The following is a 17,038-nucleotide window of genomic DNA, read 5'->3' on the forward strand; positions in this document are numbered from 1 at the left end:
TAGCAAGGAAGGGGCCAAAAATACACATGAACTGAGACAGAGGTCTAGTAGTGCACAGCCTGTTGAGAAAAGCAGTGAATTGTCCCCTATTGCAGGACCCTACAGTAGTGTGTGGAAGACTGAAAAGGTGGCGACCCAATGGCTATAGGTTGAAGAATAGTGCACCTAGAATTCTTCAAAAGAACTACCTTCAAGAAGCCAGTGAGGGGTTATTTTCAGGACAGGGATATAACTCCATGATTGATAGAGTCCTTGTCTAGTTTGTCCAGTTTACACAAAGCTCTGGGAGAGAGAAAAGGCTTTAAAGCAGTAGTTCAGTCCACCACATGTGGTCAGACTTCAAACATGGTTTGTCAAAGACTGATGTTCCTAAGTAAAATAGAAAATAGTAGGTCATTAATGTATTGGTAGTGTCGGGACACAGAGAGAGTGCAGTGCACCTGAGTCCTGAAAAACAGTTACAGAGAAAAAGAACAAGGTGCAGAACATGTGTGTATAGACAGCGAGATCCATTCCTGCTTGGTTGGGTTTAAGCTACTACACATGTATCTTTGCGTGTGCTAATAAACACATGGGAAATTATGGCATGCACAATACACATGAAATGAGAATGTTGAAGAGGGCTCTTTTTCCTTTATACTGTTGGGATTCTTTTCTGTAGGATTTCATAGTTTATAATTAGTTACTCCTTAAAAATAAAAAAGTAGTTTGCCCAGTTTTGGTAACGTTTAATGTTCACAAACTCTTCCCTTTGACCCCAGTATCATAACAGCCTGCAGAAAAAAATTACACAGCTTTCTTAACCACTCAGCCATCTTCCAGTCCCTCCCCAGCTTTCCAATATCAGGATTCTGCTAGCCTTTAGTAGATACTTGCAGCATGTGGCTTGCAAGTATCAGAAACTTAGATAACTATTCTTTACCTCTGTCTGTCCTTTACCCCAAACCCTCACTGGGACTTGATATGTTACTAGACATGCACTGTTTTAGGACATCCTATGCAAATACACACATGGCTGTTTAAATGGAGGAAGTGATGACCTGAACTGAGCAGTACAGCCAGCAACAGCTTCTTTCTTCCTGCCATAACTGTATTCAAGACTCCTTGGTTGTCAAAGCACATTATGACAGTGAAGTTTCCAGTTATGACTTTACTGGAAGGACAAATTCACTTTTGCAAAGTCTAAGCACTTGCTTAAGGGAAAAAGTTGAAGGAGAGGTATTTATAAAATTCCTCTCCTGAGCTATTGAGATGCCTTAGTAGGTAAAGTAGCCTGCCACCAGGGGTTGGTGATTTGGCTCAGTGGTAGAGCGCTTGCCTAGCAAGCACAAGGCCCTGGGTTCGGTCCTCAGCTCTGAACAAAAAGGAAAAAAAAAAGATGCCTGCCACCAAATCTAACAACCTGAGTTTGTGCACATGATAGGAGAGACCAGTTCCCACAAGATGCCCTCTGACTTGTGTGCATGCATTCTTGCATGCATGTATGCTTTAAATATTTAGAAAGTTTCTGTTTCAAGGCAAGACTGCTAAAGTAGTGAAGAAGATAATAAACTAAGATTGCAAACTATTCTTGCTTAGAAAGAGATTGCATCTCCTTTTATTTTTAAGATTTTTGTTTTAAATGAGTATTTTTGCCCTTATGCATGTGTACTACATTCATGCAGTACCTGGAGAGACCAGAAGGGGGCAGGGCGCCCTGGGAGTTCCAGGCAGCTGTGAGATGCTGTGTGGAGGCTCAGAACTGAACCCAAGTCCTCTACAAAAGCAGCCTGTGCTCCAAACCCTGAGCCATCTTTCCAGCTTAGATGACATTTTCTGTCAGTCCATTAAATTCACTTGTGTAGATGCAATTCAGTAATTAAGACTGTTTGACCTGCTGGGCTGTGGTGGCACAAACCTTTAATCCCAGCACTTGAGAGGCAGAGGCAGACAGACCACTGTGAGTTCGAGGCTAGCCTGGTTTATAGAGTGAATTCTAGGACAGACTCCAAAGCTGCACAGAGAAACCCTGTCTCAAAAACACAACAACAAAAAAGACTGACCCAGAATCTGTCTTGTTATTTAGTTTGGAAAGCTCAAAAGATAAGTGAAAAAATACAGTATGGGCTGTTAGAATTTGAGAGAGCAGAAGCATAAAATTTGTAAGAATTTTCAGGAAATACTTGCTGTGTGTGGAATAAGGACATGGAGGAGACATGTCCACAGGCTTGATTGGCTTCACACAGAGCAAGAGTTGGATTCTGAGTGTTCTTTGACTTGTGGAAATTAGTAGCCATTTGTAAATTAAACTGAAAAGCCATTGAGGCCTGATAACCTCAATAGGATCACTCCTTATAGGGATAAAATTTTTCACTTCACGGATATGAAAGGATAGGTTGGTTATGCCCAAGTCACATACTGAGTGATTGTGCCAAGTTATAGGTCTGTGTGTTTCTGTTTGAGAACCCCGTGAGAGCGTCTTTACTTTCAAATTAGTCAAGAGTGTTTACAGGAAAGACATTATTACTTAGGACTGAAATACCATTAATAACCTGCATTCCTGTTACCATGCACTGTGGTACATGTTAAATGTTATATTGCATCTGTTCCTTAGTGTACTGCCAGAAATGTCAGTGGGATCTGTTAATGTGTTGGTGATACAGTAAAAGGCGGGTTATATTTCTTCTTTTTCTTCTTTTTTCCTTTTGAGACAGGATCTCATGTTAATTTGTTTAGAAGGTTAGAAATTTTTGTTGTTGTTTTCGGGTTTTTGTTTTGTTTTGTTTTGTTTTTTTGAGACAAGTTTCTCTGTGTAGCCCTGGCTGTCCTGAAACACCCTCTGTAGACCAGGCTGGCCTCAAATTCACAGAGATCTGCCTGCCTCTCCAGAGTGCTGGGGATTAAAGGCAGGTGCCACCACTGCCCAGCTAGAAGATTAGAAAAATTTTAATGAGCAAAAAGCTGTTGGAAAAAATTTTGTCAAAAGACCTTTCAAAAGGTGTGTAGAAAAATATTACATTCCGCCAATAACCAGAGATATATTCAAACCACAATGATAGTCACTTCGCTTCTTAGAATGGTGAGTATCAAAAAGGCATGGTGTCAGACACCTGTCATTCCAGAAGACTGAGAAAGTCTCTAGTTTTAGGTCAGTCTGAAATATTTCCACTGTTTTAGGAAAATGGTACAGCAGTTTCTCAGAAAATTAAAAATAAAACTCCCATATGATCCAGCAGTCCTGCTTTTGGGTATATAACCAAAGTAGATGGTCAGTGTATGGAAGAGGCATCTGCACTTACATAGTCACTGAGGATCATGTGTAAGATCCAAGTACAGAATTGGCATAAGAGTAACCACTGATATGGAGAAACTTGTGTATAGGCAGTAGAATACTACTTAGTGAGGAATTCTAGATTGGAGGGAGGGATCAGATATTTTTGATTCAGGGTTTTACTATGTAGCCTTGATGGTCTTTAACTCATGATCCTCCTGCCTTGGCCTGCAAGTGCTGGGAGTCCCGGCATATTCCATCCATCATGCCTGGACTGTTGAGCCTTTATAAAATTATATTATAAAAAAAATTAAGTTATGCCATTAAGAGAGCCAAGCACAGCCAGGAGATGGTGTCCCACACCTTTAAACTCAGCTTTTGGGAGGCAGAGGCAGATGGATCTCTTGAGTTCGAGGCCAGCCAGAGCTGATATACAGAGAAATCCTGTCTTAGAAAAAAAGAGAGAGAAATCAAGCACAAAAAGAAAGTATGCTGAATATTTCTTCTATGTAGAATCCAAAAACACTGAATTTAAAGAAACTGGAGTTAGGCAAAGGCAGGAGAATCAACAGTTCAGAGCCATCCTGAGAGACGTCAAACCCTGTCTTTTTTTTTTTTTTTTTCCTTAATACTAGAAGCTGTGTTTGTTTTGTTTTTTAAGATTTTTGTTTATCTATGTGTCTGCATGAGTATATGCCACATGTGTGCGATTGTGCAAGCCAGAAGAAAGTGTCAGATTCCCTGGAATAGGAGTTACAGGTTGTAGTAAGCTGCCAGGCATGGGTTCAACATAGATACTTGGAAACAAACTCGGGTCCTCTGCAAGAGCAACAAATACTCTTAACCACTGAACCATTTGTCCAACTCAGAGACCCCAAAACAACAATAACAGGGCTGGAGATAGTGCCCAGTGGTTAAGAGCACTGGCTGCTCTACCAGAGGACCTGGGTTTGAATTCCAGTACCCACATGGTAACTAACAACCATCTATAACTTATATCTGACACCTTTTTCGACGCGAACTAATGTGCGAACCGCGCTATCAAAGTTACCTTAAATATAAGGCGAGTGCTTAGCTGACACCCTTTTCTAGCCTCCACAGCTACCAAGTATGCTTGGGGTTCACAAACATACATGCAAGAAAACACCCTTACACATAAATTTTAGAGAACTGAGTATGGTGGCGTGCACCTTTAAATCCCGCCACTTGGGAGGCAGAGGCAAGTGTATATCTCAGTTTGAGGCCAACCTGATCTACATGTAAGATAATGTCTGAGGAAACACACGCACACAATAGGATGGTGATTACCAGGGGCTTGTGAGAAGGGCTAGTCAGATGTTATTTGAAGGATGAAAAATTTTTTGTGTACACATGCATGAGCATGGAAAAGGCTATGGATAAACATACAGTATGGTCATCACAACTAGTATAGATTTTTAAATGCTCATCATATTATGAGGTGGTGGATTATATCATAGATCTGTCTAATCATTCTATAGTGTATACATGTACCAGAACATCACATTTACCCTTAAATTCATATAGTAAAAAGTACAAAAAATACTATATGCCTTCTGATATCATTTTATATAGCAAGGCAGAGGTATGCTGTGTGTCACTTGCACACACGGAAGCTGTTTGAAGTGGTCTGCTGGTGCTTTAAAGGTTTTCTTTCCTAGGTTTGCAAGTATCTGTTTTACTTCAGGGTGTTTAGGGAGCAGGCAGTTAAAGAAGGGGTAGGAAAAATATTAGGAGGGTATGGTAGAAATGGAATGATTTTAGATGCTTACTTACAGGCAAATCAACCCTTAGATGATGTTAGATATGATTTCCCTTGGGGAACATTCAAGGACTTACATCATTTTCTTTCTGATTTTTATGCTCCTCTTCATTTTCAGTAATGGTATCAAGTGGCCAGAGTACTCCTGCCAAAGCCCCCAGAGCCAAGAGCAGTCCGTCCATTTCCTCTCCGTTGTCAGCAGCTTGTACTCCAAACTGTGCTGGAGACCTCCCTCTTCCTTCAAATACCCCCACGTTCTTAGTCAAAATCACTCCTGCCAAAACCCGGTCTCCAGTCGGCAGAAGAGGCTCCATCTCTTCTGTGTCCCCCAAGCCACTCTCATCTTTCAAGATGTCTCTTAGAAACTGGGTGACCCGAACACCTTCCTCATCACCACCCGTCACTCCACCTGCTTCTGAGACAAAGATCTCATCTCCAAGAAAAGCTCTCATTCCTGTGAGCCAGAAGTCATCACAAGCAGATGCTTGCTCTGAATCTAGAAATAGAGTGAAGAGGCGTCTAGACTCAAGCTGTCTGGAGAGTGTGAAACAAAAGTGTGTGAAGAGTTGCAACTGTGTCACTGAGCTTGACGGCCAAGTGGAGAGTCTTCATTTGGATCTGTGCTGCCTTTCCAGCAACCAGGAAGCCCTTAGCCAGGACTCTGCAGGTCCTCCCAAATCAAGCCAGATTGAAGGTGCTGGTACAGGCATCTCAGAGCCTCCTTCTCCAGTCAGTCCTTATGCTTCAGAAGGCTGTGGAACACTGCCTCTTCCATTGAGACCATGTGGAGAAGGGTCTGAAATGGTGGGCAAGGAGAATAGCTCCCCAGAGAATAAGAACTGGTTGTTGGCCATGGCGGCCAAACGGAGAGCTGAGAATTTATCTCCACGAAGTCCATCATCCCAGACACCCAGTTCCAGGAGACAGAGTGGAAAGACGTCACCAGGCCCGGTAAGCAAGCCTTCAGTGTGGGAAGATGTATGTCCTATTTGAAGGGGACCAAATGCAGTTCTCAAGTTTGTCTGGGACTCAGATTAACTTTGTTAATTATTTGACAGCCCTGTTACTTACTCCATTAAACCCTTCATCTGAGCATACTCCATTAAACCCTTCATCTGATCATACCACTTAGTGCTTGATTCAGCCAGGTCTTCCTCTCACTATCTAGGGTGTGATCTCTCTCCTGGGAGACAGTATGACATCTTTTTTTAAGTAAAGTTGTTATTCTTGGGAAACTTGCCAATATCCATAAGTAGATTTTCAGCTTGTAATTGCATTTATGATCAAAATGAAGCTTAGGTATTTTAAAGCAATTAAATTACAGATTCCTTGATTTGTTTTTTTATGGCTTTTCCCTAAGTTTGTGATTATCTTACATACATCAGTATTCTGAATACTTGTGTTTGCTCTTTTAACCTAAATTCAGCAATTCAGTGTAATGTTACTTATCTTTTAAGATTCACTTTTCGTTGACTAACATGACATTTAAATGAGATGTTGTGGGAGAAGTAAGTGAACCTTGCAAAGTGTGTGACTAGAGTGGTGGAGGTAACTGAGCATTGAGGGAGCCATGGACACCAACAGAGGGGTAGAGTGCTGCTGCTGTTATTCAGTGTGTGGTTGTGGGGAGGGGCTTTCAGCTCCATTATGACTCACAATAAATAAATAAAACTCACTCTGAATTGAGGAAGATGACAGAAACATAATCCATAATTAGGAGCAGAAGTTAGGTATCCTTAGGCCAGTACTAGTGAGGTGAGTGTCCTGCTCCATTTAATGTCCATAGCCCAGGCTATGCTTCTAGGAAAGGAATCGAGGAATATATAAAAGCTATTTACTATACAAGCTAAAACAAACGTTTTCTTCCCTGCAAAGTAGAACTCTGCTCCTAGCCAAAATGTTCCTCTTCCCTGGTTCTTCCCCAACCCCCATGACCAGGGGTTTTTTACCAATAACGTAAATCTCAAAACTTTAAGAATGGTGTGTTAATCTTTTTTTTTTTTTTTTTTTTTTTTTTAATTTTTGGGTTGTTTTGTTTTGTTTATTTGTTTTTATATTTTATTGACTTGCAGGTTCTCACTGTGTATTCCAGACTGGCTTTAAATTTGGGACCTTCCTGCCTTAATCTCCCACGTGCTGAGATTATGGGAGTGTGCCACCATATACAACTAATGTTTCTTTATCAGAAAAATGTTCCTTTATTGGGAAACGATGTAGAAGTGATAGCTGGTTTATCAGTTGAGGGGTCTGGTTTGCTCAGGAGAATGGCAGCTATAACCTAGACACTTGCTGAGATAATTCACAACTTTAACTTGGGAAGTCTCTAACTCTCCATTTTCTTCTAGGTCACCATTACTCCCAGCTCCATGAGGAAGATCTGTACATACTTTCGTAGAAAGTCTCAAGATGACTTCTGTAGTCCTGAACACTCAACTGAATTATAGATTCTAATCTGAAAGTTCGCTGAACTTGGGTCTACAAAGATGGGGGTGAAAAGTGACTTCATAATTCTGGTCTTTGAGAAAATGGTCATCTTTTCATTTGGGAAAATTTAGCAGACCTAGTCAGGTCACACTGTCTAGTGTAGACACAGCTTCCTGGGGGATGCTGTTTCCATTTCATGTGATGGTTTGTCATCTGTAGCCCTTTCCAGCAGCCTGTGACAGTGACATCCAGCTCATGGAGGCAGGAAGCAAGGCATACCTCTTGATATCCTGACACTTCTGTATGGTGGAGTGAGTTCAGCACAAGGCCCATCTATGAAGGCAAGTCTGAAGACATCCTCGGAAGAAGATGACTTAAGCGAGCATGGTCTTGTTTGAAATATATCATCTGTTCACTATACTTCTGTGTGTGTATTTTTCAAACTGTATGATGTGATATTCACATAAGTACATTTCTATTGTTTCCATGTTAAAATACAGCATCTTGAGCTGGAGTCATGCCTATTTTAAATGCAGTGATTAATGTCAACTAATGGAGAAAGTAGGAGAAAACAACAGAAAGCTGTGGAGGTCCCATGGATTTTGTTTGTTTGTTTTGTTTACCAGATTTCTATCACAAACCAGCATTGCTCTTAGGGTTCGGTAGGGGGCTGTTGAGCACTTTGTTGAAAGAGATGCTTTATAAAATCAGTAATTATACACTGAAACTAGGGCTTACATTTAGGTGTAGTTCTCAGTTTTCTGGGGTTTGTGACTTCTTTTTTTAATGTCATCAGATTTTTAAGATAAAGTAATTTCTTACTGGTATTTTTATAAAAGATGTTAGCTGTGAACTAAAAATCCAGAACCTAGAAAAATACAACTTGGTTTATTTTTACAAAAGGCTCTAGCTCTCTAGTATATTGGTAAGCAAAAACACAGCACTTTATCTAAATGGTTAGTGCAGAGGGTGTGTCAGCTGATTCTAAATAGTATGTGAAATGCTTTAGCCCTTCTTTCCCTTAAATGCTACGTGTGTCGGTCCTCATGTAATGAGTGTCATTATATCCTCCTTTGGAGGCTCTTGGAAAGAAACCTTATGGACAGGGTAGGTGCCCCCTTACAGTTAGGAAAGAGTTTTTTCAAATCTCTGAGGGCTGGTTAAACTTTATTTCTGTTGTGATTGCCGGGAGGTGGTGTCTCACACCTTTTAATCCCAGCAGCACTCAAGAGGCAGAGTCAGGTGGATGGATCTCTGAGTTCAAGGACAGCCAGGGCTGTTACACAGAAACCCTCTTGGGGGAAGGGAAGGACATGCTTTGAGGTCGTAAGTTAAGCTTATAAAACAAGCAGGACTGAATAAGCATTGATTCCCCCCCCCCCTTCTGGTTTTATTCAAGAAAAAAATTAAAGGAAGTCAGATTAGTCAAAAACACACACATCGAAGCTTTAGCTGAGTGTTGAGGAATCTGCAGAGATGTTTGCTTAATGAGTCTTAGGCAGTAGATAGGTATTTTTAGTGATGCATGCCTACCAATAATGTTGATATCTCTTGCTTTGAAAGCTAGTGGTGGTAGTCAGTAAAGCAGGCAATTTGTGTCCACATTTGGCAGCACTGTGAGTGAAGCTGGGCTAAGTGCTGTCAGAAACTGCAGGCTCTGTCTGCTTGGGAATCTACTCCCACAGATGGATATCAAAGGTGCTATGTAATAAGGCAGGAGTTATCCCTGCCTCTTTTTAGTATCAGACTTTGAGCTCACTAAATAAGCCTTTTATCTTGTCTGATGTTCTTTCCCAAGCTTTTTACACTGACCTAGACACAATCCACACAAAAAGGAGTACTAATCTGGAGTCCTTTTTGCTTGCTTGTGGAGTAAAATGTGTTTGTTTACAAAGATATAATCTAATTCAAACTGAAAGAGGTTCTAATAAACGGTTTCCTCAGACCTTGGATATTTAGATGGCTTCGGTTACTTAGTGTGCTGTTTTGAATTAAGAATGGCCCCCATAGTCTGATGTTTGAATGCTTGGTCACCAGGGAGTGGAACTGTTTGAAAGGATTGGAGCTTTCTGGAGAGTGTGTTCTAGGGTGGTTTGAGTTTCAAAGCCTTCCAGGCCATCTCCCCTCCCCTCTCCATTCCCCACCTGCCGTCGATCAGTAGCCTAGCTTCAGCTCTCAGCTTTCAGCTATTGCTCCAGCTCCATGCTCCTGTGCACCCTGCCATGTGATAAAGGACCAAGCCTCTGAAACTGTAAACAAGCCCCCATAGAGTTGCTGTCAAATTCTCTTCACAGCAATAGAACAGTGTCTACAGCACTTGGTAAAGGAGCATGGGTAAAGTAGTTCTTTGTCAAAATAAGTACTTTCATCCCAAACTTTTCCATTTGGATATATTCCAAGCAGTGTGGCTATGTTGATACTAGTTTCTTTGGCTTTTTTGTTTTGTTTTTTAAGACAGGGTTTCTCTGTGTAGCCTTGGCTGTCTGTCCTGGAACTCACCCTCTAGACCAGACTGGTCTGGAACTCAGAGCCACTTGCATCTGCCTCCCAGTTGTGTGGGAGATGTGTGCCACCACCTCCCTGTTTCTTTTGGCTATTTCAAAGCTTTTGTGGTGGTTTAATAATTAGTCTCTTGAAATATCTTTTATTGTGGGCTGCACTTATTATTGAGGATAAACTGTAGCTGCCTTTGTGTTGAGAAAGGGGACAGCCCACACCTGTACCCTATCCCTTATCAGAACTGTGCTAAAACTTTTGAATACATTGTGGATTGTAGGCATATTTACTCTGTGGTGTGTGTGTGGCCTTAATCTTTAATACTCCTCATACATATGCTCAAAATTGGTCTATGGGGTCAGTGAGATGGCTCACTGAGCCTGAGGACCTGAGTCCTTATCTGTTAGCATTCAGATCTACCCCTTGGGGGCCAGGCCAATAAGCAGATATAAAGTCTCCTTTAAGAGAAAACTCCTCCCTTTTCTCTCTTTCCCTATCCCTTCTCTTCTTTCCTCTCTTCCCACGAGGTCTTTCTGCACATCCTCTCTTCTTCTTTTCCCCCTTCTCTTCTCTTCTCAGCCCCTGCCCAGTTTCTCCCTTTCTCTTCCCCTAATAGATCTTTCTATGTGAGTGCCTCCTGCATGGTGTGCCTTTCCCTGCAGCTCCCACCCGCCATGACTGCCTCCCGCTGAGTCTGCATGGCATGTCTCTTTCTCACCCACCGTGGGGCCCCTCAGCTCCAACCCAGTGGTGAAGAGAACCAGTCCTTGCAAACTGTCCTCCAGCCATCATATGTTCCTTGGTGTGCATATCCCCTACACGTACACACATTTTTTTCTTAAGAAAAAAAAATAGCTTATGACCATATTCTTAAAGAGATCACATATCTGGTCAACGTGTTTGTTGAGAACCTATCTTAATACACTGATGCTCTTGGGGCTGTTTTTGTGCTTTTCCTGGTCCCAAGAGAATCAGACTTCCTTTCATACTGTTCACAAAGCAGAGGCCAAGTAGTCTCACAGAATCAGCTCACAACTAGGCAGTGGTAATAACTTCTCACAGAATCTATGGGAAGGGAGCCACTGGCAATGTGCTAGGAAGCTAAAGTCCTGGCAGTTCTCAAGGGCTCAGTGCAGGCCCGTTGCTTGTTCAGTCACCTCATTGCTGCTCATAGCATTTTTTTGAGGGGACCTATGCCACATACTAACCATTAAATCTTGAGATATTAGGAAACTAGATGTGCCAGCCCTTTAGATATTGGTTAAAAGTTAAAGGCAGGCTGAACACATTTTGTTGAACTTGGAGTGAATTGAATGCTTTACTAGTGCAGATGCCAAGACTAGGGTAGCCATTCTGTTGTCTAAAATATAGAAAACCCCTTTTTTAGCCAGGTGGTGGTGGCGGCGGCGCACGCCTTTAGTCCCAGCACTCGGGAGGCAGAGCCAGGTGGATCTCTGAGTTTGAGGCCAGCCTGGGTTACAGAGCGAGATCCAGGATAGGCACTAAAACTACATGGAGAAACCCCTGTCGGGGAGAGTGGTGGTGGGGGGGACCAAAAACCTTTTTTTTATGTGGGGCAATATTTGAATGCATGCTAGTGTGGGGGTTACTAAAGAATGCTGGGGGATGGACTCAACTTTTTAAAACTTACCGGGCTGGGAGGAAGACTCAGTAGGTTAAGTGAATTAGGTGCTTCAAGCATCAGGAGCAGAGTTCAGATCCCTAGAACCTACACAATTGCTGGGTTGTTGGCAAATGCCAGCTGGGTGTGGCAGCCTGCTAGTAATCAAGCTCTAGGAAGGCAGAGATAGGATCCCCAGAGCAACCTGGCTACTTAGACTAGTCTAATGAGAGAGTTCTGGGTTCAGTGGAGGAGACCTTGCCTCAAAGAATAAGGTAGAGAATGATTGTGGAAGACTCCTGATGTCAACCTTGTGCTTCTGTACACATGTGCATACACACATGAGGAAGCGTATACATGTGTGCCCTAATGTACGTATGGCAAGCATCTCCACAACCAAGGGCACTGTGTTATTAGTAGAGGCTTGATTTCAAAGCTCACTGCCTTCTCTGCTAAGCCAGGAAAGCATTTCAAGGATACAGAAATGTTCCATTTATACCCATTTCTCTGATTTCTCTAACTTGCCATGTGTCCTTTTCTGTTTTGAAATTCTAAATTTGTAATCAAGCCATTTTGTGGACTGTGAACAGCAATGGCACATTGCAAGATGCCCATGATTGCAAGTCTTTCCATTTCACCTGCCCTTAGTGGTTGTCACCTGGGTACAAGTCCTGTGTGCGGCACCTGGTTTTCAATTCTCACAGGAAGTTACTTTATTTATGGCACTTCATGAGCTCAAAGCAGCACTTAAGAGAAAATACCATAATCACTTCCTAGCTTGGAATCAAACCCTGTTGGCTCTGGATGATTTCCTGTCTGTAAAGTGTGTTATGTGGTTCTTAAACATAAAGCTTTTAAGATGGTGCCTAGTGTACAATAGCAAACATTGGACAGTTACTATCAGCCATTATTCTCAAAAGGCAAGAAGGGCAAGAATTATTATTGTCCACATTTGATAGACAATGCTTAAGCAGCAATCCTGTTTTGCTTCCATGAGGTTGCCATCTATAAAGGTGTGGGTACAAGGCAGAATCAGCTGGGAAGCTTTTCTTGGGCTCAGGCCTTCCACAACCCTGACTAGTACCTATCAAAGATGTGTGCTCCCATCCACCAGGTGCTTGAGGTCTTGGCTTTGCCCCACCATGTTCACATAAAGATTCCAGAGATGATTTCATATGCTGCCCACAGCCACAGTTGAAAGAGGCTGTAAACTACAGATCTGTATCGGAACAGCTGCAAAGCCACAGGCTGCTCACACAGCCTACTGTCTCTTTCCTGACTTGGCCTTCAGCTCTGCGCCCTGTTGCAGTTGTACCCACTTTTGTGAGGAAGCAGCAGAGTGGCCCTGCAGAGCTGGTTCCCACCACGAGTTCTGTTGTGAGCTTGGCAATGAGCAGAGTAAAGGAAGGGAAATGCAAAGTGCACCCCTTGCTCTATGAGTACCTACTTCGCTCCATTCAGAAAGCTGACATGCTGGCTGCTAAACAAACTAGACTGCTTTGCTCCCACAATGGTATTCCTTTCCCAGGCTGCTTCTGGTGCCAGTCAATTTATTACCATTGTCACAGGGGTGCCAAAATATTATCCATGACAAATGTAACACCATGGTTCCACCTAGCTCCTGCGTATCAAACCCATGCCGCCAATGTACTCAAGGTGTGGGTTTCCAATTTACAGGCACATACAGAATGTGGCATCCTCTTGTCTTCCAGCAGTCTTGCCGCCTGAACCAATTCTAGGATTTGTGCCCAAAACATGGATTCAAATCAAAATGTTATGGACTGAGTTTTTTCCCCTCCTGTCAACAGTGTTGCTTGCTTTTATAGCCTAAAGGTAATTATACAGAGCAGCCTTTCCTCTAGCAGTGCATACCAGGTAATGCTTGTTGATGAAATAGACTCTCAAGCCCCTGGCCTTGCCGTTGACTTGGAGTTAGCAAATGTGCCGTGTCACTGATGGTCATTCAAGCACCATGCCTAATTTTACTTCTCCCTTCCCACCTCCTCTAAAATGCATAAACATAATTTTCCAGGGATTATTTGAAGTTCTCATTCTCCCTTGTTCTCTGTACTGCTTGGGATTTAAGGATTCAGGGCCTTGCACATGCCACTGAGCTACACCTCCAGCACTTCCAAGAATTACTGGACAGCAGCATAATAGGATTTATAATAGCTTACCAGCAGTTGAGGTACTGAAAAACCCCTGTGGGCCTTAGTATACCTGTGATGTGTCCAGTGGGAAACAGTGCTTCTCAGAAAGCCTTGGCTTCACAGACTCCATCCCTACTCCCTTAGGCAGCGGGAGCCCCAGCTGCAGGCTCTGCTTCCCTCCTTCACCCGCCCTTCCCTTTCCTGCACTAACATGGGACCAGCAGCCAACTTAGGAATGACACTCATGTATGACTAATTTGGTTGTCCTGTTGTCTTTGGATAAAAAGCTAGGAGCTTGCCAGGTGATGGTGGTACACAACTTTAATCCCAGCACTTGAGATGCAGAGGCAGGTGGATCTCTGTGAGTTCTAAGCCAGCCTAGTCTACAAAATGAGTTCCAGGACAGCTAGGGCTGTCACACAGAGAAACTCTATCTTGGGGGGGGGGGGGGGGGGGGGAGGGAACGAGGTGGGGGAGCTGGAGAGATAGTTCATTGGTTAGGAGCACTGGCTGTACTTCCAGAGGACTAGGGTTCAATTCCCAGCACCCACAAGGCAGTTCACAACTCTTAACTCCTGTTCCTGAGGAATCTGACACATCACAGAGACATACATGCAGGCAGGACCCCAATACACATAAAAAAGTATTTAAAACAAACAAAAAAGCTGGGAGCTGGGCTGGAGATATGGCTCAGTGGTTAAGAGCACTGGCTGCTCTTCCAAAGGACCTGGGTTCAGTTCCCAGCATCCACATGGCAGCACACACCTGTCTGTAATTCCAGTTCCAGGGGATCCAACACCCTCACAGACATACATGCTACAATGAATATAAAATACAAATAAAAAAGTTATAAAAAAAGGGGGGGTTGGGGATTTAGCTCAGTGGTAGAGCGCTTGCCTAGCCAACGCAAGGCCCTGGGTTCGATCTTCAGCTCCAAAAAAAAAAGCTGGGAGCTGAGGGAAATGGATGTCTTACCATTCTCAAGTTTCACAAAAGCCAAGGGCCAAAACCAAAGAGCAACTTGCTTCAGGACAATGTTGGCTCTGGAGTATCAAATGAGATGAAGTCATCCAAGGAGGCTTTGTCCTCTCTTGACCTTGATAGTGACCTTGCTCCTGGTTAGGTGTTCAGTCCCTGTCCCTCCTAGATACTCCTAAGCAGTAGTCATGCCCACCTGGACATTCAGCAGGCCTCTCAAATGTAACATGCTTGAAACTAAACCCTTAAAAAGCTGATCTCGCCTTGGTTACAGCAATGCCACCCTCCAAATTTCAGGCCAAACACTTGGTCATTGTATGTCTCTACAGCCCAAATCCAATTCATAATCTAATTCTTCTGGTCTCCTTCAGAATTCCAGTTCTGCTTCTATGGACAAAGGAATAATAGATATAGGGCTTGCTCTCAAAAGCTGGGAATGGGAATCAAGGAAACAGATCAAAGATCTCCAAATACTGGAAAAGAGGCGACACAGATCTGTGTTCCAAGGGAAGGGAGCCAGCTGAAGTGGGCACATGGCTGTGGAGGAAATTTTCATATAACAGCACCAAAATGGAGTACCCAAACAGATCAAAGGTTTTGCTGAGTTTGAGAAACAAGGGACTGAAGTTCAGAGAAATCAGGTCATCTGGAATTTACTAGATAAAATGCCAAAGAGAAGTTAATGACCTGGAGAAGGAGCCCCATGTAAAACATTGTAATGGCTGAGTGCCAATTTGTGTATACACAGGGTGAAACTCCACACAACCAAAAAGCAACCTCGAAAGAAACAGAGTGCTGAGGAGCAACCTGAAGAGTCCTGAGAACTCAGCTCTGGCTGGAGAACTCAGTTCTGGCTAACCTTGTGACAGACAGTATTTTCCAAGGATGGCTCAGCACCTCCAATTTCAGGTGTTCTTCCACATTCTGCTCTCCCACATTGAAGACAAAGTTGAATTCCATTCTCTCCTTTCACCATGGTTAGTCATGGCTTCCACCCACTGAGTGCATAGTGATGCTTTGAGGTTAGAATGGAAAAGGTTGTGAAACTCCAGACACCCACAGCTACACCAACCTCTCCTTCAGCTGACACCTGTGGCAACATGGATGATCCCTGAGGATCTTAAAAGAGCTCCTTGGGAGAGCAGGAGGAGGAAACATCCTCACATGGGATTGACTCTCAAGTGTACTGATGCCGATTCAGCCCATTTTAAGGTGACTGGAAGACAGGGTGAGGAGACATCTGAGCCTCATGTGCCTATCATTCATTGATCAGGAAAGAGAAATCACAGTGAGTTAAAGAAATGGGGTCTAGAGAGATGGCTCAAAAGTTAAGAGCACTGACTACCCTTGCAGAGGATCCAGGTTCAGTTCCCAGACCCATACAATGATTCATAATTGCCTGTAACTCCAGTTCCTGGGAATCCAATGCCCTCTTCTGGTTTCTGTAGCCTCCTGCATTCATGTGGTGCACATAAACTCATGCAGACAAACACACATACAACTAATATTTTTTAAAAAGAAACAGATTCACAGAGAGTGGTGAAGGACTTGGCTCACTGATCAAGAACTTGACAGAGGGAAGATTAGAGAAAGTCTGGCACAAAGATGTCTACAGGAGGAGAGATCTAAATGCATAGTTACAAATGAGGACATCTCTGTGATACCTACTAAAAGTAACTGCTGTGGAACCAAGCGGACAGGAGGGCTCAGCAGTTGGTGTCTGGTCTCCTGGCCCACTGGCCACAGTGGTGCTGGCTCCCACTCAGAAGCACTCACTCAGCAATTGCAGCTGTGCTGTCCAACCTGCCAGAAGCTGACACTCTTGCCCAGCAGTTCCCAGGGTTCTAGGCTTCCTTTTTTTTTTTTTTTTTTTTTTTTTTATTTTTTCAAAGCAAAGTTTCCCTGTATATATCTCAGGCTGTCCTGGAACTAGCTCTATGCTCTAAGTACCAGGCTGACCTTGAACTCAGAGATCCACCTGCCTCTGCCTCTGCCTCCCAAGTACTGGAATTAAAGGTGTGATCCATCTGGTCCTGCTGACACCTGGAAAAATAAGTTTATCTGGTCTGAAATGAAAACATATTCCGTGCACTTTTTTTTTTTAGATCATGGACTTACAGATAACATGTAAAGTTATGAAAAATTTAGAAAAAAAAAAAAAGAAACTGGGTATGGTGGTGCATTCCTTTAATCCCAGCAGATGGATCTGTGTGAGTTCAAGACCAGCCTGATCTACAGAGTGAGTTCCAAGACAGCCAGGGCTGTTACACAAAAACCCTGTCTCAAAAAAACCAAATACAAACAAGAAAAAAATAGAAGAGAAAACCTCTGGGACTCTA

The 17,038-nt window shown here is 43.1% G+C and overlaps 1 protein-coding gene across 3 annotated transcripts in view; it reads left to right on the top strand.

Annotated features, from left to right (window-relative positions):
- Dtl (denticleless E3 ubiquitin protein ligase homolog) overlaps window positions 1-7,902 on the top strand; it is a 35,616-nt gene extending 27,714 nt beyond the window's left edge. For all 3 annotated transcript variants that reach the window (XM_036202719.1, XM_036202721.1, XM_036202722.1), the window contains 2 exons: window positions 5,149-5,981; window positions 7,376-7,902. In XM_036202719.1, the coding sequence (XP_036058612.1) occupies window positions 5,149-5,981; window positions 7,376-7,474 (932 nt within the window). In that variant the 3' untranslated portion in view covers window positions 7,475-7,902. The remainder of the gene's footprint in view (window positions 1-5,148; window positions 5,982-7,375) is intronic.
- Window positions 7,903-17,038: the final 9,136 nt, after the last annotated feature.

The sequence above is a fragment of the Onychomys torridus genome, chromosome 11 (assembly GCF_903995425.1).
Source record: "Onychomys torridus chromosome 11, mOncTor1.1, whole genome shotgun sequence".
Taxonomy (NCBI): Eukaryota; Metazoa; Chordata; class Mammalia; order Rodentia; family Cricetidae; genus Onychomys; species Onychomys torridus.